This window comes from Centropristis striata, chromosome 6 (assembly GCF_030273125.1).
Source record: "Centropristis striata isolate RG_2023a ecotype Rhode Island chromosome 6, C.striata_1.0, whole genome shotgun sequence".
Lineage (NCBI taxonomy): Eukaryota > Metazoa > Chordata > Actinopteri > Perciformes > Serranidae > Centropristis > Centropristis striata.
In genome coordinates, this window is record NC_081522.1 from 14,328,085 (window position 1) to 14,352,229 (window position 24,145).

At 38.9% G+C, this 24,145-nt stretch overlaps 1 protein-coding gene across 1 annotated transcript; it reads left to right on the forward strand.

Moving 5' to 3' along the window:
- Positions 1 to 1,182: 1,182 nt before the first annotated feature.
- On the forward strand, positions 1,183 to 23,281 carry b4galnt3b (beta-1,4-N-acetyl-galactosaminyl transferase 3b). Its single transcript, XM_059334336.1, has 20 exons — positions 1,183 to 1,691; positions 6,370 to 6,419; positions 6,527 to 6,610; positions 8,514 to 8,609; positions 10,278 to 10,368; positions 10,486 to 10,586; positions 10,688 to 10,755; positions 12,243 to 12,321; positions 12,472 to 12,538; positions 12,774 to 12,908; positions 13,067 to 13,176; positions 13,930 to 14,030; positions 14,345 to 14,412; positions 14,496 to 15,330; positions 16,514 to 16,770; positions 17,724 to 17,877; positions 17,962 to 18,034; positions 18,147 to 18,300; positions 19,741 to 19,867; positions 20,458 to 23,281. Exons 1-20 carry the CDS (start codon positions 1,556 to 1,558, stop codon positions 20,567 to 20,569), a joined length of 2,898 nt encoding a protein of 965 aa, XP_059190319.1. The 5' UTR covers positions 1,183 to 1,555; the 3' UTR covers positions 20,570 to 23,281.
- Positions 23,282 to 24,145: the final 864 nt, after the last annotated feature.

Genomic DNA, 24,145 nt, shown 5'->3' on the forward strand with positions numbered 1-24,145 from the left:
ACACTGGTGTCAATTTACGGATGTGCTCCCTCTCCGGTGTGATTACTTCCAAGCACCGCTTGTTCTCTACAGGTGGGTCATGAAAAGTGCAGAAGCTATTAATTTTCTGTTTACTGTATTTGGTTAACTGTAGATCGACTGGTTGCTTTGTCCCGTGGACAAAGTCCTGTTTTTGTTTTTTTTTTGGTGCTTCTTTGTTTTGTTTTGTGATATTAGCTTTATATATAAGGAGGTGTAGAGAGACTCACCTGGCAGGTGCGTGCGGTTTTGTGTTTTTTCCCCCTCAGAACAATAGGAGCCATGTTCTTTGTTTGCTTGCATGTCAAATCAGAATACTGATCTTATTTAATCAAAATAAAATGCAACAGGGCCTTTCTACTGAAGAACAGAACAGGTTTAAACAATCAACTACCAAATAATGACATTCCTTGGGAGTTTAATAGTGGACCAGTTGGTCTGCACTTGGTTCATAGAATGAAATGAATTGTAGTTAGGATATTTATTAAACCATTTCAGTCAAATGACAAAATAACCTGACCCAAACGGCTAAATATATATATGTTTAATGTCTACTTTTACTCCAAGCCTTTCCACTCATACGGATGTTTTGTGTTTATGATGTTTTGGAAGTGAAGCATGGAGCCCTTTTCACGCTGTCTACCGTTTTTGTTAACTAATAATACAGGATAAAGTAATAACTATTGAGAGGATATCTAATAGTCTACCCAAGAGACTACATATATCTCGCGTTAGTAAAACCCTTAAAGACGAATATCATTAATACCTGGCACAGGTAAATCCGAAAGCAAAGGTTGATGGGTGCAGCCAGTGTTCACTCCCTCCCTTCAAACCCAGAGCGAGTGGTGTCAAACTCGCTACAAACAAAACATGTTTTCGGTATTATATTTCAAAATAAAGCACATGTTTCTAAACATGTTGACGTGTTAAACAGTGTTATAAAATTAGAATAAAATTAGACATTTCATAGGTAATATGCAGTGAATTGGAGATATTTAATCACAGATACGAGTGCGTACACGCATCAATTATTTATTTTTCGCCACTGTGACATAGTCGTGCTTTTACTTTGAAGGAGGAACTGTCTCTGTTCCGATCTTTTCCACGCACTTGTCGGTCCTGTAGTATACGGTCTGTCCTGAAGTTGTGTGGGGTAAATAAAAGCTGGTGTGAGATTTCACTGTTCACTCCGCTGTTTCTGCGTCTGAAATGCTGGACTAGCCGGAGCAGAGACACAACCACGGCACTCTGCGAGACAAGCAACAGAAAGTCTAATTGAAGGTTTTAGATGACCGAGAGTGCTCAGAGTAACATTAGATTGCCAGCCACCCCGGGTCATGGAGGGATTTTTCGCGAAATGAGAGCCACCAGGGGCCGTGCGCATTGGGGATATCCAAGGCGCCTTTAGTGCGCACCCACTGGGAGCTGCGGTGGGTGGCAGGCGGACGGGCTCACGGTGGGGTCGGTCCCCTCCTGATGACAAAGCGGTGACCCGACCGATGATTGCCCCGGGAAGAACTTTTGTCCGACAGCCAAGATGATAGCGGCGTTTTTCCCCTTGAAGAAACTCCGGCGCAATGGCAAGTATTTTCTGTTCGGGATGATTCTGCTGGTCGGAGTCGCGGCCGTCTACCATGAGATGGTTGCTGCAAAAGCATGGAGCAGTGATAACAGTAAGTCTGTGGTTTCCAGTCCGGAAACTTACGGCAGGTCCTACTCAACAAGTGTTTGTCCTTTGAAACTTTTTTTTAAGTCATGCATCATTTAGACTGAACTTAGATTTAATCAACTACCTGTAACAGATGTAACCTCATAATGTAAAGTAAGCGTGTAAAAAATAAGCTTGCAGAATAATGAGGTATCACGTAGCTATAGGTTAAACTTGTGCAACATTCAAAGAAACGATGTCATCATAACTTCCTTAAAATGTGAAAATCTTGTTGAATCTACATAGTTTTTACTATTTTTTTCTTTCTTATATAGTGGTGTTATTAGGACTGAATTATTTTCAACTATCTTTCAAACACTTTATCCACTTTATTTTTTATTATAGAGCAGCACCAATCTGGAAAGTACCCTATAATACAATGCAGTTTATTGCCAAATAACAAAGTACAGCTTCATAAATAACCACAGAGCTTAATCATCACCTTTCAAACGTTGAAACTAACGATTTGAAATTACTCAGTAGTACTATTTATTTAAGTAATGGTTCATTACATTTTAAGGCTTTACATTCATTGTATGCCGATTATGAATACTACAGATATTCTGTTGAATTCTGTATGGAAGCATTAGGAATATTTTTTACATCTACTTTTACCTGTCATGAATCATGCTGGAAACATGAGCCTACAGCAGGTGAGACAAAAGGTCGATTTAAAGAGATGGTGGAGTCTGTGGTGTTTTAGAGGCAGAAAAGGAGGGGGTGAGGGGGGAAGGGTAGGTCAGATTGCAGGTTCACACTCAGAGGGAAGTCTCATCTCACACTGGTTAATCAAACTTCCTGCCCTTTACCTTATTTACACCTCAGCCTGCCATCTGTTGCGTTGCACTTATGCTTAAACATAACATCAGGGTGTCACCACTATGGCACAGTAGGGAGATGAAAACAGTGATAAAAGTGAGGTTAGTGTCTGCCCACGAGAAAAAAGTAACACCACATGAAACGCACACTTTGAACAAAGCCTGACGTGTAAACACATGCCTAAGACCTGCAACACAGGGCTCGCCTATACACATTCCTGGGCTGTAGCCCCCTCGACACAGTGGGACTTCTGTCAGGAAAGGACCCTATTTCGCCTTCAAACAGAGCTGAAAGAGCAATGTGAGCATCTTAATGTGTAGCTGAAGAATGTCAGTTGGGATTGGACACATGGTCTAGGTCTTTGTGGTGACACAGGTGTTAAAAAATGCGTCAGAGGTGTTTGTGTATCAAGTGTGAAAGCTAGTTTGATGTCCAAATTATTTTGTAATTACAATCAGTCAATAAGCAGACACACATTTTTTTTGTCCTAAAAGGCATTATTTGAAAATCATAACATGCAGTCGTGCTCCAGTTTAAAACTGCCTTGTTTTATGGAACACATGGGATGTCTAAAGGGTCAGAGAAGAATGTCAGCACCCAAATGAAGTGACTCCATGTAACAGCAGTTATTTCTCTCAATAAATTATGAACAATCACAAGCTCTTAGATGGATTAAATGACGGATTGATACTGAATAAAATAGGGCTGAAACTCAATACAAGGCAAGGAAGTGCTGGCCACTATTGTGCTCATGCCACTCCTGTTGCTGACAGCGATACACATTTTTGGTAATTTGCCCACTTTAGTACCACCTTACATAACTCCTTCACATTGACACAGAGATATCCCTTGTTAAACAACATTTAGTTTTTATTGGGACGAGCCCATCGCACAGATCAGTGTCACATACCATAGCCTTTAATGCTTACACTAAGCTTGTTTGTACAACACCTGTCCTAATTTCTATTCTGTCAAGACTTTGTTAGCTTTTTAAAAAGGCAGGTATGACATTTAAAATTATTGGACTTTTAGATTAAAATTTAGCTTTCAAATACATCCTGGTTATGATTCTCAATCTTTTTGTTGATTATGTAACAGCAGTTTTTAAATATTTCTCACCCAACAACAAACATTCAGACAAGGAATGGCTGTCTGGGGTACATTTGGGGATTCAGTGAGCGAATCTTTGTCAAGACTTCCCAAAGTGTAATGACATATTTAAACACACAGGCTCTGGTAATTTCTAACTATTTAACCGGATGAAGGATTTTAGTCATGAGATGTCTTTAGTTATCAAAGACACAAGCTGAGAAAAGCAGTATGTCCTTTGTACACCAAACTGCATTGGAGAAACACTGATTTTTAATGTGAAACGGCAATTCAAAGATTTACTCCATTTTAATCACTGGGTCTATTTGTTTTAGAGAGGAGGAGACCTCTGTGGATAATTCGTCTCACGGTAAAAACTTTCTAAAAGATTAACTCTGAAAGAATCCTAATAGAAAACACTGACTGCATTGGTGTTAAATGACAACAACTCCCAGGATACCACACAACTTTGCAATGTCTAAACTCTCTAAACTCCGTCTTTCATTCTTTTTTTGATTGAAAGACTCATAGTAGCAAAAAAAGTGTATATTGTACATTAAAATAGTGTGTCTTCATCAAGCCTCAACTATTTACACTCAGCAAGTTTTAAAACCAGAACGTCAATCATCCACTTTCCCTAAACCAACAGTCTGGATATACAAGATCGGATATCGTGCGCAAAAAAACACTTGGCATTAATCACAACTTCGCAACTGTGAAGTGCATCCTCTTTTAAACTTCACAACTGGTCTAACTACTTGTGAATGTTTTTACAAGTAGTACCTTGTGCACTCACAGCACCTATACCATCACCCTGTGTGAACCTTTATATAAAAGTGAGACACAGAACTTAATTCAAGCATTAAAGATAAAAAAAGATCAAAGATTATGAGCTGGACTGCTTTCATAAAGAAATAACTTTATATTTAAGGTTATTATACATTGCACATACTAATTATCAACTACATCACCGTCGTACAACATGTACATAGATACAGATATGACTACTATCGACCAAACATATATCAGCCTTACTCTAATTCACTGTGTCCAAGCTAATGCCCAGAAGCATTCTTGCTGCAAAGGCTTATTGTTCCAGTGTCCTTCTGTGCAGCAGAGCAGGCCCATGTTCATCACTTATAAACTGCAAAAAAGAAACTGTAAGATTAAGGCTCAGTACAGGTTGCCACAGATATGGGTCTTTAAGGGATGGCTTGTTTTTCCCGCATGTAGGTCACACTGGCACTTAAGAACATAGATAACGTATGAAGTGCTGCAGTTAATAAATGTCCCAATGGAGAAGTGGCTGCCTGTGTGGGCGGGTTCTTTTTTACATGTGGTACTCTTCTCTACTGGGCACTTCTCATACTGAAAAAAATGTGTAGTTTAGTTAATGATAATGATAGTTAATGATTTCAGCCTTTTGGCATTACACTGTCTGCAGCAGGCTACTTACCCATAACTGGGAATAAACATTAGTATATTTGAATATGTAAACTGCTTATTTGACTGTCTTAATTGTATGTTTTACGTAGCTTCTTACCTAAAATGTTCATACAAGTATGACTGTGTTTGTCTCCAATATTTGTAATAGTAACATTTTCCAGTAGAAACATCTATTTGGCTGTGTGAGAAGAGTCGCCGTGCCAGAATAGACACAATAGACCAAAATGTGGCATCAGTACAATAGGCACATGAAAAGCCCAAATATTTCTTTGTTGTTTAGATTTAATTGTTGTGCCCTCTAAGAAGGCTGAAAGCCTGTAAAGCCCTGCAGAAATGTTCTGTTTATCCTTTTTATCCAATTTCTGATTTAAACAAAGCACTGACAGTTGTTTTGAAATGGTCAAATGGCGGAAAAAATAAAACGCATGAATTGTCACTGCTGTGCTGCATAATGTGACAAAAATGCAACAGATCAAGTTGAGTAACTGTAGTAAGACTGCTGTGTGTAGATGGAGATAAAAATATTTCTCTCTTGCTTTTTTCTTAACCGCAACTCTAGAATTACGTGTGTTGCCAAAATTGGCCCACATGTCTCAAGGGTGTGTCTTTGGAGATCTCCACCCTGGTGATAATGACAGACTCAGCGTCCGCAGGCACTGTAATCCCAATTCACTCACTGACACCACAAGCTTATAAAAAAAACAAACACTGAGGTCCTCTTTTTAAAATACACACTACCCTACAATTTGAAAGATGGAAGGGGTTAGAAGTAATAATATTTCTGCAACTGCTCTGCCAGAGAGAGAGAGAATTTTTGCAGACACAGGAGTGGCATAGCAGCTCAATGAAAGCTGTGAGTAAGATGAGTTACATTCACTAGTCATCAGCATTGAAATGGAACAGGGAGTGGGTGGGACTCCGTTGGGACACTGGGCTCCATTATTCCTGCAAAACAAGCCATGAAAAAAAAAGTATAAGGGAAAATGGAAGACACAAATTCATACATGTACAATGTGTGGTTCCTCCTCCCCACACACCCTCGCTCTGCAAACAAAAAGCTGATTTTCCTATGCCGACAGCCATAAAAAAAACAGATCAAGCCACACGCTATTTCTGGATTAGGATATATTTTTTTTGACTGCAAAGCCAAAACAGGAATAACCACCCGTGCCACCTCCTGGATAAAAACCACAAATGTCTTTCTAGTCACTACAAAGACCTATGCACAATCATTGCATATTTGCCTGTCAGCCCTGCACTGCATTGATTGTTTTCACCCACTTCCTCAGGTATGAATCCCAACGTTGACGGTTGGAGGGGATCCATGTTTGACGAAAGGGTAAGGACGCTGAATGGAAAGTAGTGATAGAAAACATGATGATGCAAGGGTGTGTATTTGTGCAGGGAGGGGTGGAGGGAACCAAGCTAAGACTGTGTGTTTTCCAGGTCCGAAGGGACCATCAGCCAGACTCTGTGAAGGATTCAGGTGCTTGGAGGTCCAGCTACACTCCACAAACCTGGAAACCAGAGGTGTGTGTGTGTGTGTGTGTGTGTGTCCACATGCTTACTTTAACACTCTGACTCACCTCCTTTGAACTCTGTGAATCACCTGCCCAGACCTGCCCAATTCCCTCCCACATCAGTGCATTTGCCTCTGTGTACAGTATCTTTCCTGGAGAAGAGTCTTCCATTGCTGTCATCATGTTTCCACTATATTAAGCAGCGCTATGCTTTTGGCCAGTTGCTTGCACCTCATGTTTCATGTTTGGGGCAAGCTGTTGCTGTGTCTAACTTTGCAGACCAGTGTAAGAATTAGCATTATAAAAGTCCCAGTGATGCCAGTGTTTGCATAAGTGCCCTCTTAGTCATCGATATATGTTGTTTATGTTAACACTCTAAAATTAATTGCATAACCTGTTGATTCACAAACTGTCAAAGTGCTCCATCCAAACAGGGTAGGCCAGTATGACAGCATGTACACTATTGTACAGACTTAATTAAATGCAATTAATTGCATTTAGATGTTTTCTTCCAATGTCGTGCAATGTCGTGCAGCCCTAGAGGGAAAAGCTCTGCAAGATAAGCATTAATATCACCCACTTCTATAACTAAACATTAGATTTTGCTGCATTAAATTACACTCATATTATGAGCTGCAATAACAATAAACAGTTTATGTTTTGTCTGTAACAGAAACTGTCGATTTAAACCTCCCAGCTGAAGTTTGAGAACAATGTTCAGATGACAAAAGTCCATTAAAAAAACACTTTCACAGATTTATCGCTCTGCTGCCTTTTAGGGAAGTACATAGAAAAAAGGATGCAGCAGGGAAATAAAATAATAGTGAGTTTCACAGCAAATGAGTTCCTTAGACTCCCAGTCAAGTGGCCTTTGATCACGGAAACAAAAACAGTGGAGGAGGCTTGTTAAATGATTACAAGCAATGCTGAGCTGGTGAAGCACTTTGAGTCATTATTTTACAGCCTCACCTCAGAGCCAGGGTCTCGGTAACATTTACCTAACTGTGCTGATGACAGCAGAGCATTTAGCTTGACCACTAATGAAATTTGATGATCACTGGACCAGTTATACTGAGGCTTTGGCTCTTACCTGCATCATTCAGCCCTGTGCTGCAATCAGCACACACAGATCAGATAACATGGCCTCTTTGGCAGATGTCACAGAGGTGTATGTTTACAGGACATCTGGGCCGCTGTTGAAACTCGACTGCTTCTTCATTTACGGGCATGTGTCCCAGTGTTTATACAGAAGCAACTGAAGCCACGGAAGAGCAATGTGACAGCGGTTTCCTTTGTTACACAATTCCTGTAATCCACCCCTCCACCTGTGTGTAAATATACCTCACTTAAAGGTCTATCCTAATAACAAAGAAAATAACAATTGCTAACTTAACTTGCAGTGGTTTCCAGCTATACAAATAGTTTTAGTTATATAATTTGCAGAGATTGATTGATTTTTCAGTGTGGTGTTAAAAACACTGAAAATTCCATCACAATCAAATCTGTGGATGACCCCAGATGAATAAGTTTCTGTGAAGATAAATTGTATTATTCTATGTGATTTGATGCAGCTTTGAGCACCACAGATATAATTACATTAACTTCCACAGAACTAGGGCGGGGCCATAAATATTGGAGCTGTTTTAAATGACATACAACCAAAACTATGTGCATGGCTAGATACTCCTTAAATAGGGCTTGTGTGTGCACAGGAAGTGAGGTGCATAGTGGGAAACGGGTGACAGTTAAAACCAGTAGGCCTGTCATTGTATTGTTAAGTGGTATCTAAGGAAGCCTGTATTTGTTAGTTTGCTAAGTTCCGAGGCCAGATAATTGTCTCACTGCTGACTGACTACAGAACAAACACCAGTGTGTTCCCAACATCGTCCTCACTCTCTCTTTACTTCCTGCAGTATAAGGGTCAGGCCAATCTGCACGTCTTTGATGACTGGTGTGGCAGTTCTACAGCTGACCTCCGCAAGAACCTGCACTACCCGCTGTATCCACATGTGAGTCTAACCCTCATTTAAAAAACTCCTGAAGACCCAGCTCTTCAAGGAGCATCTTCTTTCCTAGCACCACACGATAATTCTACTCCTCAAAGAAGTGTCACTAGCACTTATTGATGCACTAATAGCTCTTATTACACTATACCTTGATTGTTTGTCTTTACTCTTCCTGTAAGTCGCTTTGGATAAAAGCCTCTGCTAAATGACTAAATGTAAATTTACTGACTTCACTCAGATTCCATTATAGGCCCTATATTGTACAAAGTGAGATTTTGGTGTCTTTTTTGTCATAAAGTAGCTATGTACTAAATAAATACTGTAAAAGTATTACATTTTTTAAATACTAATATTAGATAAACTAATATAAAGTTGGTATTCAAGAAGTGTGCTTTAAAAGAGCTTTCAGCACCTCTGTGAAGTTGTGTTGTCACAACTATTATATAAATCGGCAGAGAGAGCCGCTTCACTGGTGACAGTCAATCCATGACTGCGTGACGTGCAGAGACACAAAGAGTGGAAATGCTCAGAAACACTGACCAATCAGAGCAGACTGGGCTTTTTCGGTGTGGGGCTTAAAGAAACAATACAGCAGGGGCAAGTCCAGGGAGTGATCTGGAATCTGATTGGCCACACCAGGTGCCACTCACCTTAAACTATTGCCGAAATGGTAAAAATATTGGTATCATATGAGGCTAGATGATCTGAAACAATTTCTGGTACCAAACCTGCCATGCCAGCTTGCTGCAAAGGGGGCTAAGTAAAGGTCTAAAAAAAATTACCAAATTTTGGCAAGGGAAAAATTGGACATTTCAAAGGGGTCCCCTGACCTCTGACCTTAAGATATCTGAATGAAAATGGGCTCTATGGGTACCAATGCGCCCCTCCTTTACAGACTTTTGAATATTTCTGCATACTGGGTATGACTGAAAAGCTGAGACTATTGTGGATACAATGAGCCCAGTTGTATTCATTTGTGATGATGCCAGTCCCCATAGCAACATTTTTTTTAGTGGGACTATATTTTAAAACTTCATCTCACTGTCTAGATTGAGGTGATGTGTCTCTAGGATAATGCCAGTCTCATGAAACTGTACAACCACAAACATGGGACCTAGACCAGCCAGAGGTTTTCTTTGTATCTAGTATGTCAACGATAAGGAGGTTTCTGAGCAGTTTCCAGAACAAAAGTAATCTCCATTCCATCGCAAAAAATGTTTTTGATACCAAATCACTGCATGGATTTTTCATCATATACTTATATCATAATGTTATAGCCCTTTTAAACGTATGCAAACTTTAAACATTTTAATGGACACCTAACCAAAACACAATGTTTCTGACTAAAATAACTTCAATGCGGTATCTATTGCTATGTTGCAATGTAACAAATACAAATGTACACCTTAAAATGATCTTAAAAGGTTAAATAATCTGACAGAAATATCTCCGCAACTACTGGACGGACTGCCATTAGATTTTGTACAGGCAAAGACATGCCTGTACACACTCTGACACAAGCACACTCAAACACACACACGGTTGTTTTCACACAGAGGTGCATTCTACACCCATGTGATAGATCCTCATGTTCCTGGACTCAAGATGTAGTCTCATTTTGAGTAAACATCATGGCTGATTCTCTATGTTTCTCTTCCCTCACTCTTTCAGTCCAGGAATACAGTGCAGAAGCTGGCTGTCTCTCCTCGGTGGACCAACTACGGGCTCAGGATATTTGGTTATCTGCATCCATATGCTGACGGTACAACATGTAGCTTTTGCTCTAGTTCCTGTCTGTTAACACCCAGAGTACATGCATACAACACCACCCCTATCTCTTCCTCAATCGCCCTGTTATCTTGTCCCCTTTGTTTCTCAGGAAATTTTGTGTTTGCTGTGAGCTCTGATGACAACTCTGAACTATGGCTCAGCACAGATGACTCTCCCCTTAACTTGCAGTTATTGTCATGGGTTGGAAAGGTATGTATGTCTGTCATTTCTCCAAAGAAAGAGACTCATTACTATACATAATACTCATAGTGTCTGTAACATTTGTTTGCATGTGGGATTTCTTTTTCTAGACCGGAAGAGAATGGACAGCTCCAGGCGAGTTTGAGAAGTACGCCAGTCAGACCTCCAAACCACTTTGGTAAATTCACATCAGACTACTTTATTCCTGTCAAATCAACACTAAATGTCAATGTGAGTAGCTCTATTTGGAGTTCTGTCTGGACTTCAGTGTGGGGTGGTGGCCTTGCCTATACTTATCACAAAATGGGTTATTCATTCACTGAATGAAATCAAACATTTTCTCAAATATATCAAAGATCTGGGTTCCCTATAAAGCTTACCTGGGGAAAATTGCAACCAAGGCTAATACCTGGCGGAGATAACCATGTGAGATGATGATCATATATACTGTGTGCACAGTACAGTAATTTACCCAGTTCAGTCCGTCTTTGCCTGTATGCAAAAACGAGCTGTTGGAGCCACATGAAATGTAAAGTAATTCTCCATAACCTGAATACTACCGTCAGGCCTGTGAAGGTGTAGTTTGAACACATTTATCTGACAGTGGAATCTGCCTTAGGCAACCTAAACAGAAGAATATTGTTTAAATTTTGATTGCGCCACTCATTCATGGGATATCACCTATGTATTTTTTTTAATTTTTTACTTCAAACCATTTTTACAGTCTATGCTTCAAACCAATGATAAGAACACATATAAAACAACACAGACTGTAATCTCTCAGTGAGAATAATCCAAAATATCCTAACTTCAGCTAAATAAATCTATAGGAGCTTGACCCATGCTAGGAACTAAAAGTCAGGATGTTGTAGCCTGTGATTCTCCAGAATACTTTACAATTTTTTATGGAACTGCAAAACTAAATTGCAGAAGTACCCCTTTAATCGCATCAATACATTACCGTAATATATGTACCTCTAATCGAAGAACCCAAACATAAGTGTTTCTGCTCTTCTGGGAATCCAACCTAGAGTTGATGTTGTGGTAGAAACTTGACATGACTGTCACGACACGGGTGCTGGAAATAATCAGACTACCATTTCTAGCTATGTAATGCTAACATGCTGGAAAGTTTTGTCGCATTGTGTGTGTGTGGTTTACTGAAACTGTGCAGGAAATTCTGTAGGCTACGTGATGTAGAACAGTGTGGTGACAAGAGGAATGTAAATATCAGATCAACACTTGTACTTTGTACATGTTCAGTGGTCTCTTTGGAAAAAGTGTGTTTGAGTAGCAAGACAAATTACATTAAATCCACTATTGTAAACATTTAATCAAAGTGTGTGTTTTGGAACGGAGGACGTACCTATGAGAGGAGTATAAGATTTAAAGGAAGGGTATAGTCACACCTCTCATAATGAGTCATATATATATAAATTATTTTACTGTTATTTGACTGTTTCACATACCACCATACATTTGCCTCAAGGGACTCTACAGTTCGTACAGCAAATGAAACTTCCTGTGCTTATCTCTTGATTGAGAATAACTCCAACCAGATAACCTTTTAATGAGGAAAAGATCAAAGTCAACCTACACAGATCCACTGATGTGTCTGATGTGACTATAATGCAGTTCTGATTTTGAGCTTTGACTTTGTGACAGGCTGTCTGCTCAGAGGAGGTACTTTTTTGAAGTTATCCACAAGCAAGACAACAGAGGGACTGACCATGTGGAAGTGGCGGTAAGTAATTAGACTCAGAAGTCATAGAAAATGCCCCCTCCTTTTTCCTTGTCTTATTCCATCGGTTCCAGCTGTCTTGTCAGAGCATTTTCATTTACAATATGAGTAATAAAGTTTAAGACATGCAGTTCTTTGCATTGATTTTCACAGTGGCAGCTCCTGGACAAAGACTTTAAATTCAGGGTTATTGAATCCAGACACATCTCCCTCTATGTCAGTAAGTACACTTAACTTACTGCTTTAAAAATACCGGTATCAGTGAATCTTTATTGGTCTAAAGCTCAGGCTTAATCTTTATCACATGGTGTCTCATAATCAGAAACTGTTGTTATTATTACTATTATTATTCTGCAAAGGTGCTCAAATCTTCATATCAAGTTGTTTTAAGTTTTGTAGCACAATAAATACAAAGTGCTTGTCTTATGCTAATGCCGTGTGACTTCGTCCCCCAGATGAGTCTGCTTTCTTAATGAGTGACGTTGGCCACATACCACAGACAGTTGCAAGCCACCAGCACACACCCACGAAACAGCAGAGTGCCGCAGCAGACATGCTGCGGGAAGACTCGCGCGACACTGCTTACCAAGGTGAAAGATTTGCTGTTGCCCTATTTCTTGCCCCACAGCAGATAAATCGCCTCATACTCCATTTCCTACCATCAACTGCCAAGTATTGTGCAATGTATTTCCTCTGACTGAATGCACAAAGTCATCTAATCTCTTATCTGTGTTGTATTTGTTTGCAGTGCCTTTGCTTAACAGCAAGTTCCTACAAGGTGTACTGCCTGACTGCTTGTACCAACCCAGCTACATAATCAAAGACTTTCCTCTGATGCGCTACCAAGGATTGCAGTTTGTATGTATTTTTATGGTATATTTTTATAGTATCGTTTATTTGTTTTACATTTCTACTGATTGATCTTCAGCACACATTATTCTTCAGTTCGTCATTCACACAAAAAGGCTCTGAATACTGTTATATATCACTGAAGAACCAATCTTTCTTGCTTATACTGCTCTAGAGTGATGCAGGAAGACTTTTTCCATATTCCATAGCCCTCTCTTATTTTAATTGAAATATTTCAGCATACATGATCTGTCATCTGAGGACCGATTTAAAGGGGATCAAGAGATGCTGCATCCATTAAAGAGAAAAAAAAATGTTTAGTAGCACAGCTTCTGATTTCTCTTTGTTCATTCTACAACCCCAGTCTCGTTATTTGTCACTAGGTGCTGACTTCCTGAAGTCTCTACTGGTTGCCTAGCAACCCCCTACTGACAACAAGACTCCAGGATGTCGCTGCTAATTAGTGACCTTTCTGTGAGATTTTTAGACAATTATTTTTTAAACCTTTTAGCTATTAAATTCCCCCCTGTTTCTGATAAGTTAAGTAGTGTTGATCTTATCATTTTAGTAAGCAAATACATTTATATCCCAAAATACTTATCTATCTTTAGTAGGTAATTGTTTCCAATTTATTAATAAAAACACATGCATTAAGTTGTGGGGGGTTTCGGGAGTCAGATAACCCTTATTACACAACATCTCATAATTCATCAATAAGCTATTGTGGCTTTAACAGCATGTCATTTAATTTCGTGTCCCCAGGTCCACCTGTCCTACATCTATCCCAATGACTACACCCGACTGACACACATGGAGACAGAGAACACCTGCTTTTACCACGAAAGCCCCTACTACATGAAGAGGTAAGACCCCAGGGGCAATGATGACAAATAGATTATAGACCCATATACAGTAACTCTAACTGTGGCATTCTATCCTGAATGGAAATGTATCAGTAGGACAGAGTCGAACTAAAAGTAGGTTTACAGTATCACCAACAGAGGGTGCTGTACCCCTCAATCGACTGAGAATCTTTTCACAGCAGAAAGAAGGACACTGTTGTGTTTTCTTTTTAAGAGAGAAATAGTCCTTTCTATAAACCAATTTGTTATCTTAGCATAACTAATTAATATCTTCTAAATCTTCATACTTCTGTGTTCTGTCCTCTTGTCTTCAGGTTTGGTTTCTCTAGATACATGATACTAGACCATCCTGGTGTGCAGGAAAAAGGACAGAGAAGACGAGGTATTTTGTACTTTCATTTTCTTGAGAGAAAAAAGAAGTTACTTTGTACTGTCAGTCACTTACACTCTCCTTTTTTTTGTCAGATTTTAGTTTCCAGGGGAATAAATCAGTGCTAGATGGGTATGATGAGGATGAGTTTGACAATGAAGCCTATCACAGAGAAAAGGAAGTCCGGCGCGATAAGGTGGATAATGCCCTCTTTCCAGACTATGGTGATGATTATGATGATTATGCTCGAGGAATGAGGCGCAAACTCTTCTCCTTGGTCATGAACAAAACTAACAACACACTGAAGAACACCTCCAACACAAGACAGCATGTAGTTGAGTTGCAGAGGCGGCAGAGAAAAAACAGTGCCCCACAGCCTCAATCAGATCTGCAGAAACCCGCTGTGGCTCTGCAGTCAACTCAAGGCTCAAAACATCTCCCGTCCAAGCAACAGAACCAGACAGAGTCAAAGCTACAGGGTCGGGTTAAAAAAGCAAAAAAGATAAAACCAAAAACAAAGTTTAAATTAGCAAAGAAACAAAAGTCCAAATCAGTAGAGGCTACTGTGAGACCAGAACAGAAGAATCCACTGATACCAGTGGACAGAAAGACGGTTAAAGCAAAGGTACGGCCAGCAGTCCTGTCAGAGCAGCTCAACTCTGAAGAGTATTATACCAAGAGGCCCCGTACACAAAACCCCACCCTAAGGTTTGAAGGTGTAGATGATGAGGAGCTCACCCCTGCTCCAGAGTTTGACCCTGAGGTCAGCTGGAGCCAGACGTTCCAGGTCAACCATCTGGACCTACAGGCACAGCGGTCAGATTGGATCGACCTAACCTGCAACATCTCAGGCAATCTGCTTCTCCACTCAAGTGATGCTCTGCCCATCGCCCATGCTTTCATGGAGCACCTCAACGAAAAGCACCACGGGTAAGTAATGTATTTATATATGCACCTGTGAATGTGCAGTCAGCCTGATTTGAAATGGGTTGTTCCAGATGAACTGCACCTTGTCTGCAGCAGCATTCAGTCTGTGTAGGAAGTCACAGAAACCCTCACATCTTGTGAGATTCTGATTAATTAAAAAAAAAAAATCATCAGACCTATACACTACTGGTCAAAAATTTTAGAACACACCAACTTTTCCAGAATTTAATTGAAAATTATGCAGTTTAATGTCTCAGTGTACTCTGAAATGAATGCGCATTTGTAACATTTAAAATTCTTTATTGAGCATGATAGTGTTTTGAAAGTAAAAAAAAAGATTCAAAATCACATATTATGTTGGACTAAAGTACTAAAAAAAGACACAAAATGACAAAAAAAGACACCAAAATACACAAAATGACATACTTCATATATGTCACATATTATGTTGGACTAAAGGACTAAAAAAAGACACAAAATGACAAAAAAAGACACCAAAATACACAAAATGACAAAAAAAAGACACAAAACAACCAAAAAAAGACACAAAATGACTTACAAAGACATGAAAATAATTCAAAAATGGACAAAATAGCCCAAGACTCCATAGAGTTAAGTTGTTAACCCATTTTCTTGTTCTCTGAAAAAGGCCTACTTGTATAATTCTGAAATGTACATTATTTTTCAGTTTTGGTTAAGCTTACCTTTTTTTATTTACCTCTGGCAGTTCACCACTTACCTTTGTACCCTTTCAAGCTGTTCATTTGACTTGAACTGCTTGAATTTCAATAAAAAACTGGAAAAATTGGGGTGTTCGAAAACTTTTGACCAGTAGTGTATGTCAATTTGTTCGCAGTCTCCAATTGTTTTAATTAGGAAATTGTTAAATGTTATACAGGCAATCTGTGGTTCTGTTCATGGTTCAACATCCATTTTGCATAAAATCTCATGTACATCAGCGTCATACCAGTTTGCTGCTGAATATAAATCAGTGTAGCTGACCAGTCTCTCTCAAAATACATAAATACATTTAAAACATTATTGGTAACACATAGATGGAAGATATACCAGATAATGGCTTTCATTATGATCAGTCAGATATTTGTTAACAGATCAGTTAAACACCCTCTGTGTTTCTTTGTTTAAAAAAAATGATTTAGCTGTATAATTATCTTTCTCCTTGCAGGGAGTTCACACTGGTTCGTGTGATTAACGTGGTGAAGCGTATGGATGGGGTCCAGGGCAGCCGCTACCTTCTGGAGCTGGAGCTGAAAGATGGGAACGGCAAGCTGCTGCGCCTTTCGTACTACATCTATGCACTGATTCGCCACAGCAGGCGACGCAGACAGGACATTTTCCAACGACCAAAACCTCAGCTGTTACTGTGTAACCCAGTGGGCTTCCGCTGGAACCCCGTCGCCACCGTCAACTTCATAGTACCAGGTACACCCACCTTTCACAACGCCCATAACAGCCATCACATTCATCAGCTCCTTTGGTTTCTTTGTCCTGCACTGTGCTCCTTTCTGTGTTGGCTCCTGTTTCCATTATTGCTATTCACAAAAGGCACACAAAGGCATTATTTAGCAAGGCACTCAGGTGTTAAATTTACCACCATGATTAATTCTCACCATAAATGAAAGCACCTCCTTAATATATCAGCCTTTACTCAAAGAAAAGAAAGGCCTCCTATACAGTGGTTGTTGTTGTATTATGTCAGATTCAAAGCTGTATAAAGACTCAGACCTCAGTGGACCTTTTGAAAAACTTTTCTAGCAGTCTCTGAAATGTTCAGAAAAAAGGACAATACTCCTGCGACCAAACTTAGAGGTTAAAAAAAATCATGTGAAGTGCAGGACTGTTGAATACAATCTCATATAATGGTAATCCGACACTGCTGCTCAAATAATAGCACACAGTAGTTTTTTTTGTTACTTGTGCAATGAAATATTGATGTATTCATGTCGGTATTATATTAAGAGAGATTACATTGAAATACTGATTCTAGATGAAGTTTTGAATAGCTCCATTTACCTATACTAGGATACATGTATGCTGTTTGTAATCCTTTCTTGTGTGGTTGTTTAAAATAAAATGTATTAAGCAAAATGTGACAGCTAACTGATTTGACGCCCCCCTAAAAAAGATTAAGTACAACAAGTCTCATGCATCAAATTCAGAATTCAGAGAACAGATTGAACATTAAATATGTTTGCTTTGTACAACTTTTTATGTGAATACATGTCTAAAAAGGATTAGCAAACTACCACATCCTGTGTACATTTTAGACAATGTCCCAAACAATGTCGCTCAGTATACTCTTTTGGGAGGAGCATTTTTTTGTCCTTTTTGTCTAATCACCTAAATAACTGATCATTTGTCTGTATGATTCCCAGTAAAGAACCAGGCTCGATGGGTGCAGCAGATTATTGCAGACATGGAACAACTGTTCAGAGAAACGGGAGACGCCAACTTTAATCTCATAATCACTGACTACAACAGCACTGACATAGATGTGAGGAAGGCTCTACAGAAATCCTCACTCCCCAGGTGTGTGTGTGTGTGTGTGTTAACATATTAAAGCTCATCACACAGAATATGCATGTACTATAATTATTCCTGTGTATTTATCAGGTACCAGTATGTTAAGCTGAGCGGCAACTTTAAGCGCTCTGCTGGTCTTCAAGCGGGTGTTGACCTTATAAATGTGAGTATTGCAAAATCGCTCCGCAATAAAGCATGAAGATGAAGTGATAGATGTGTCAATAAATGGTAATAATAAATATATTTTATATCTTTCCCTCCTCATTCTCCCTCAGGATGACCACAGCATTGTGTTTCTTTGTGACCTCCATATCCACTTCCCACCCTCCATCATTGATACCATCCGGAAGCACTGTGTGGAGGGATACATGGCCTTTGCTCCAATAGTCCTTAGACTGGACTGTGGGGCTACGCCATTAGATGCCAAAGGTAGGCGCAGCTAAAAAATCTTCATTTTTATTTTCATGTGACTTTTTGAAGGTTTTAAATTTAAGAAGAAAAAAATGAAAAATCAGTATGGAAATAATGACACTAATCACTTGCATCACTTTTTTTGGCACTAAAATATTAACACTTGAGTCATAATTATTATAAGGTAGCCCATATTTAGTAACATTCCCCATTAAAATGTCTAAAAGCGTATATTTTGTTGACTTTTTTACTTGCATTATCCCAAATGCTTCCATCAATGTTAAATCCCAGGAAGAAATGTCTCTATGTTGTCTCTAGCTGTTCTAACTTCTCGTGAAAAAACAATGTCACAGAATTACACTCAGTAACGGCAATACAGCATTTTCTACCACATAGCACCTCACTCACCTTTTCATTAACTTGTGCAAATTTGCAACACAATAATCCAGTGGAGACATCATTTATTGATATTATATTTCAATATCAGTCCAATTTAACAATTTGCTACGATGACCAATTGCTTAAGCCAACCACCAAGCTAACGTGTACAGTAACTATATAACCTTACAACAACATTCAACACGCTCATAAAGTTATTTTAGTACATTTAGAAGTTTATTATTGCCTGAGTTACATCAGATAGATTTGCAATGGCAGTGGTGGTATGTTTAACAATGAAGACAACAACTCCCATGATGCCAAGCTACTTCACATCGTCAAAGTCTGTTTTTTGTACCACTATTTGTTTTTACCACTATGCTGGATTAAGTATTAAATAAAAAGGAATAGAACTATTCACTGCAGAAAACTCCCCCTCACTCTCCACCTTCAAGAAATCTCTAAAAACTCACCTCTTCAACACTACCTGCCACCACTAATAAACTCAGTTCTCATCATCATTCTCCTAGATTATTTCATCTTTGTATTGTTTTCTATGTTTTGTTTTTGTTTTTTTGTTGTTCCCTGTCAATCATCTTTCAGAAAAGCTCTATATAAGTCCAATGCATTATTGTTACTGTACATTTTCTCACTTTTCTGCATCAAGTCTCCCCTCTTTTTGTATTTCTGCTGACTCTTCTTATGAAGCCTACTCTTTCACTGCTTCATTGTCAATTTGGATATTCAGTCTTAAAACAGGCTGTTTGACTCCAGAGATGGAGGGGAGTCTATGTGGAAACCTCCATGCTCATGTCTTCATTCTTGCTTTGACATGTTGGATTAACAGCTTATTGCCTATAGGCACAAATACTCAGATTCCTCTTTAAGTGATTCGTGGCATGCAGTAATGCCATGTTGAAATAATGTTTGATTCGTGGCATGCAGTAATGCCATGTTGAAATAATGTTTTTCTCTCATTGATAGTATGTGATATGATATAGCCACTAAAAAACATTTATTTTTATTTTTTAAGGAGTAGTTTGGACATAAGATTTTAATCATAAACTGTCTGTGTTGCAGGTTACTGGGAGGTCAATGGCTTTGGTCTGCTGGGGATCTATAAGTCAGATCTGGACAAAGTGGGAGGCATGAATACCAGGGAATTCAGTGAGCGCTGGGGTGGAGAAGACTGGGAGCTCCTTGACAGGTGTGTAATTGTGCTTTATAGGAAAAGGAAAACTCACTATGTTGTGTTTATAATCTCCCCATTTGCATACACTGAGTGTGACAAGTTTGTGCATGTTCCTGACAGAGTTCTTTAAAATAACTCTGTGAAGAGTCGGTAATCACTGACTGAAGCAAATGAGGACATTCGGGAAAAAATAGCTGGAATGCATTGAACATGACAGTTGATACAAAACAATGTGAGAGTATACTTGGGTTGTTTTTATGCCTCTGCACCAGCGACAGCCATCGCCAGAAGCAAAATATGTTTTCAGGTATTTTGTCCCATTTTTGTGAACTTGATATCTCAAAATACCTGTAAAAATGTTTTGGCAAAACTGTCCACTTAGACTCCAGGTTGAACTGATTAAAATTTGAAGATCAAAGGTAAGAGTCGTTAAAACCTCAGAAAATCGATTTTGGCCATAACTCAACATTTGATATGCTAACTATGACAACTTTTCACACAAATGTCAGTGAGGACATTTAATACCATCTCTTAGGTTTAAAAAGTCTGTGACCACAACAAAATGAAATGTAAGTAAACAAAGTCTCTTGTGTCCTCTGTTCCAGGATTCTGCAGGGTGGACTAGAAGTGGAGAGGATCTACATGAGGAACTTCTTTCACCATTTTCACTCCAAACGTGGCATGTGGAACCATCGGACATGGCCCAGCCACAGTTGACCGATTCACTTGCATGCTGCACAATAACCGAAGCACTTTAAGGTTGCAGCCTGATTCATGCAACATAACCGTAATACCTGATTACCGACAGAGAGGGTGACAGAGGATTGGATTCACTTCCTTCACTTCAGCTATTTAAAAAAGAAATCTAACAAGTGGCAGGAAGGAGATACTACTGATGGCTCAGAGTTACGTCACTGGATGTTCTGTGGGCTACTGCGAGGGTCGATGAGTGCCATTAACTATTTTAATATAACACATGAAGATACAGCTGTGCACCATGTCACTGACTGACACCATGATGATCTGCACTACTGGCTGCAAGGACCTGACCTGATCCAAAGACAGGACGTTAATAAATGACATACTCCAAGGATGTATACACACAAGTGTCCTATACGATCGAGATCACAGCTTTGCACATGAGTCTTAACTCGAGGGGAAAAAAATTTGTTCTGTTCGTGACAAAATGGAAAAATGTTTGTGTATATGTGTATATGGGAAGACTTCATATTTATTTATCAATGTTTGTGAGATTTGTTGTTTTTTTTTCATTTGAGTTTAATGCTGTTTCTAAAAATATATGGGGACGTTTCAGAGAAGTGTACCTCAGTTTACCTGTTGAGCACCCTCCCCTATTTGTTCTTATTAAATATTAAATGTGCCTCTTGTTGCAGCTGTGCCTGCCAGGTACTGGGGCCACATAGTGCTGTTTTTACAGCGTCAGGAATAAATAATTAAATATTTATGGGATTTTCTATGATTGTATCATTTGGTTTTGTCAGAGAAGGACATTCAGTTATATTTAGACAGGTATGTTTGTGTTTTCTTTTGTGTTATGTTGTTAACTGTATCACAGACATTTTTGGTGTATGAATCAGTAATCAAATATCAGAAATTGTCTGTGTGTTCTCCCTCCACTGCCATTTACCAAAGAGAATAATTGAAAGTTTAGTAGAATGACTTCTGTTTTATTCATATGTAGAATATTTTTAAAAAGCAGGGTTTTTTTGACACGAGTGACTATTAAAAATATAGCTTTAAGGGGGACATATTATATCTGGAGAAACTGTGAATCTTTTTTCTGCCAAAAAGCCTTCTGCCGTGAAGTTTTTGTGGTTGAAGTATAAAGAGCAAGGTTAAGGAGGAGATTGTGGTGGACAAGTGATTCAAACACTCAGAAGACTTAAGTCCACCCCTCCATGACATACTAGACTTAAGCCTCTTTAACACATTGTTCCTGGTAAATTATTGGAATAACCTTTCAGGCACTGTTAGTGATTTAGTGATTAGTGAACGCACTACACTCAGGAACATCTCTGTCTTGCACATTATCACAAATGCCATGGCAATAGAGGGAGACATTTCAGTTGACTTGGGTCTTCTGCCGCTCACGAAGAAGACCTTTTTTTTTTTGCACACTACAGCATCTCTAACTGTTCCATACAAACTTGTATAGCTTGTTACTCTTAACAAGTTCCAGATTCAAACACGTTTGCGGTTCATTTGCTCCACTTGAAAGCATGTTATACAGATGTAACCCTTCAAGTGCCTGTCCTGACAATGTTATTGCTTTCATTAACAACACAGCCCTACTGTCAATTTCCCTGAAATTTTACTTAGTCTTGAGGTGGTAAATTCGCAGTACAGATTTCCCTGAAAATCAATTCCTGCTCCCGTTTACACATGACACATGCAGGAAATGTTGCTGACCATTTCAGGGATAGATTAAATGTGTGCAAGGGGGTTTGGTTCCTTAGTATATTCTGTTTTGTTTGATTTGTTTTCAGTGACAGTTTCATTAGTTTTAGACACCAAAACTACTTTGTTAGGTTTAGGTCATGGTTTGGGTTACAAATGGACATTTTACTTAAATGAAATACATGTTGGTTTTCTAGAAGAAAGATCTCTGCCACTGAAGGTTCATTTCTTTGTGTTTCAAACAGAGGGTGACGTTCTGAAAATAACAAACAAGTAAACGTGTTCTAGTAGAAACCCCCCAAAAAAGTATGAAACTGAAAATGAGCATAATATGTCCCCTTTAAGGGCCATTTTACTGTTGTTTATGTATTATTTGTGTGCATCTACCTGCTGAAATTAATTGTTTTTTCAGAAGAATAATCTTTTTGACAATCCTTTGTTTTATTCTGTTTGTTTGTTTTTTTGGCTCAGTCTATGAAGCTCCCCATTCTAACAGTGGGTAATATTGTTTTCAATGTCAACACAGTAAATGCAGATAGGAAATGTAGTGGGTGAAAAATGATCTTGTGTATTTATCATATGAGGGGTTATTTTAGACTTGTGGCAGCATTTCTCTATTTATTCACATTCCAATTTGACAAACATGTTGTGCCTTTCTAGGTCTTTTAAATTTGACACATGTTAAACGGTTTCACTTTTTTTAAGGCCAACCGAAATTGTGGTCTGATGTCTGTGCTGGTGGTTTTGTATTGTAACACTGCCAAGAACTGTGTAATTTTTTTTGTATACCAAAGCATTGAAGGTTTTCAAATGTGGTTTTGGGTTTGGCTAGAATGTTTTCTTTGTTGTTGTTAGATATACCTCATCCCTCACTTTGTGCTGAGAGTTGCCTTATTGTACGGTTCTGTACGAGTCTCTTCTCTCAGGGACAGTTTCATTTTTCTTTTTTTTTTAATTTTACACTGCCTTGACAATTCTGAGGAATAAATTTCTCTTGCCTTATTTCCGTTACATAATGTATGCTTTTTTAATAGCTGTCATATGCTGTACTGATACTGACTGGGACAAAAAAAATTCCAATGAATATTACAAAACAGAGGTAGTCTAGCAATTGATTTATGTTTTAAGAATTTAAATAACAAAAAAGTATGAATTATTAGATGTTAAACTTTTTTAAAGATATATGGAATAAAATATATTTTTTTACCACTTTTCATGAAATTATTGTGAAAATATAATTCGTTCTTGAAAGATAAAGTGTACATCTTTTTAAAATGTCACAAAAATAAAATGAAAAAATGAGGGCTACACGGTGGTGTAGTGGTTAGCGCTCTCGCGCCTCACTAGAGGGTCGCCGGTTCGCCGGTTCCTCTGTTTGCCTCTGAACTCATCTCAGTCGGCGGTTCGCCTCCCGCCTGCGGCTCTTCTGTGTGGAGTTTGCATGTTCTACCCGTGTCAGCGTGGGTTCCCACCGGGTACTCCGGCTTCCTCCCACAGTCCAAAAACATGCACTTAGGTTATATTGGGGACTCTAAATTGCCCGTAGGTGTGAATGAGAGTGTGATTGTCTGTCTCTATGTGTCAGCCCTGCGACAGTCTGGCGTCCTGCCCAGGGTGTACCCCGCCTCTCGCCCAATGACAGCTGGGATCGGCTCCAGCCCCTGCGACCCGATTGCGGATAAGCGGTTAATGGTAATGAAAAAAAATAAAATTAAACCACAATTAATTGTGTCTGAAAACAAAATTATTCAAACTTTATGGGCACCGTGTATTTGGATAAGCTCAAAAAGTGACATTTATGATAAGTTTTTCCATCAGACAACATTGAAATGCAGAAAAAAAATTACTCAAATTTGTCAGAAACATAGGGCGGTC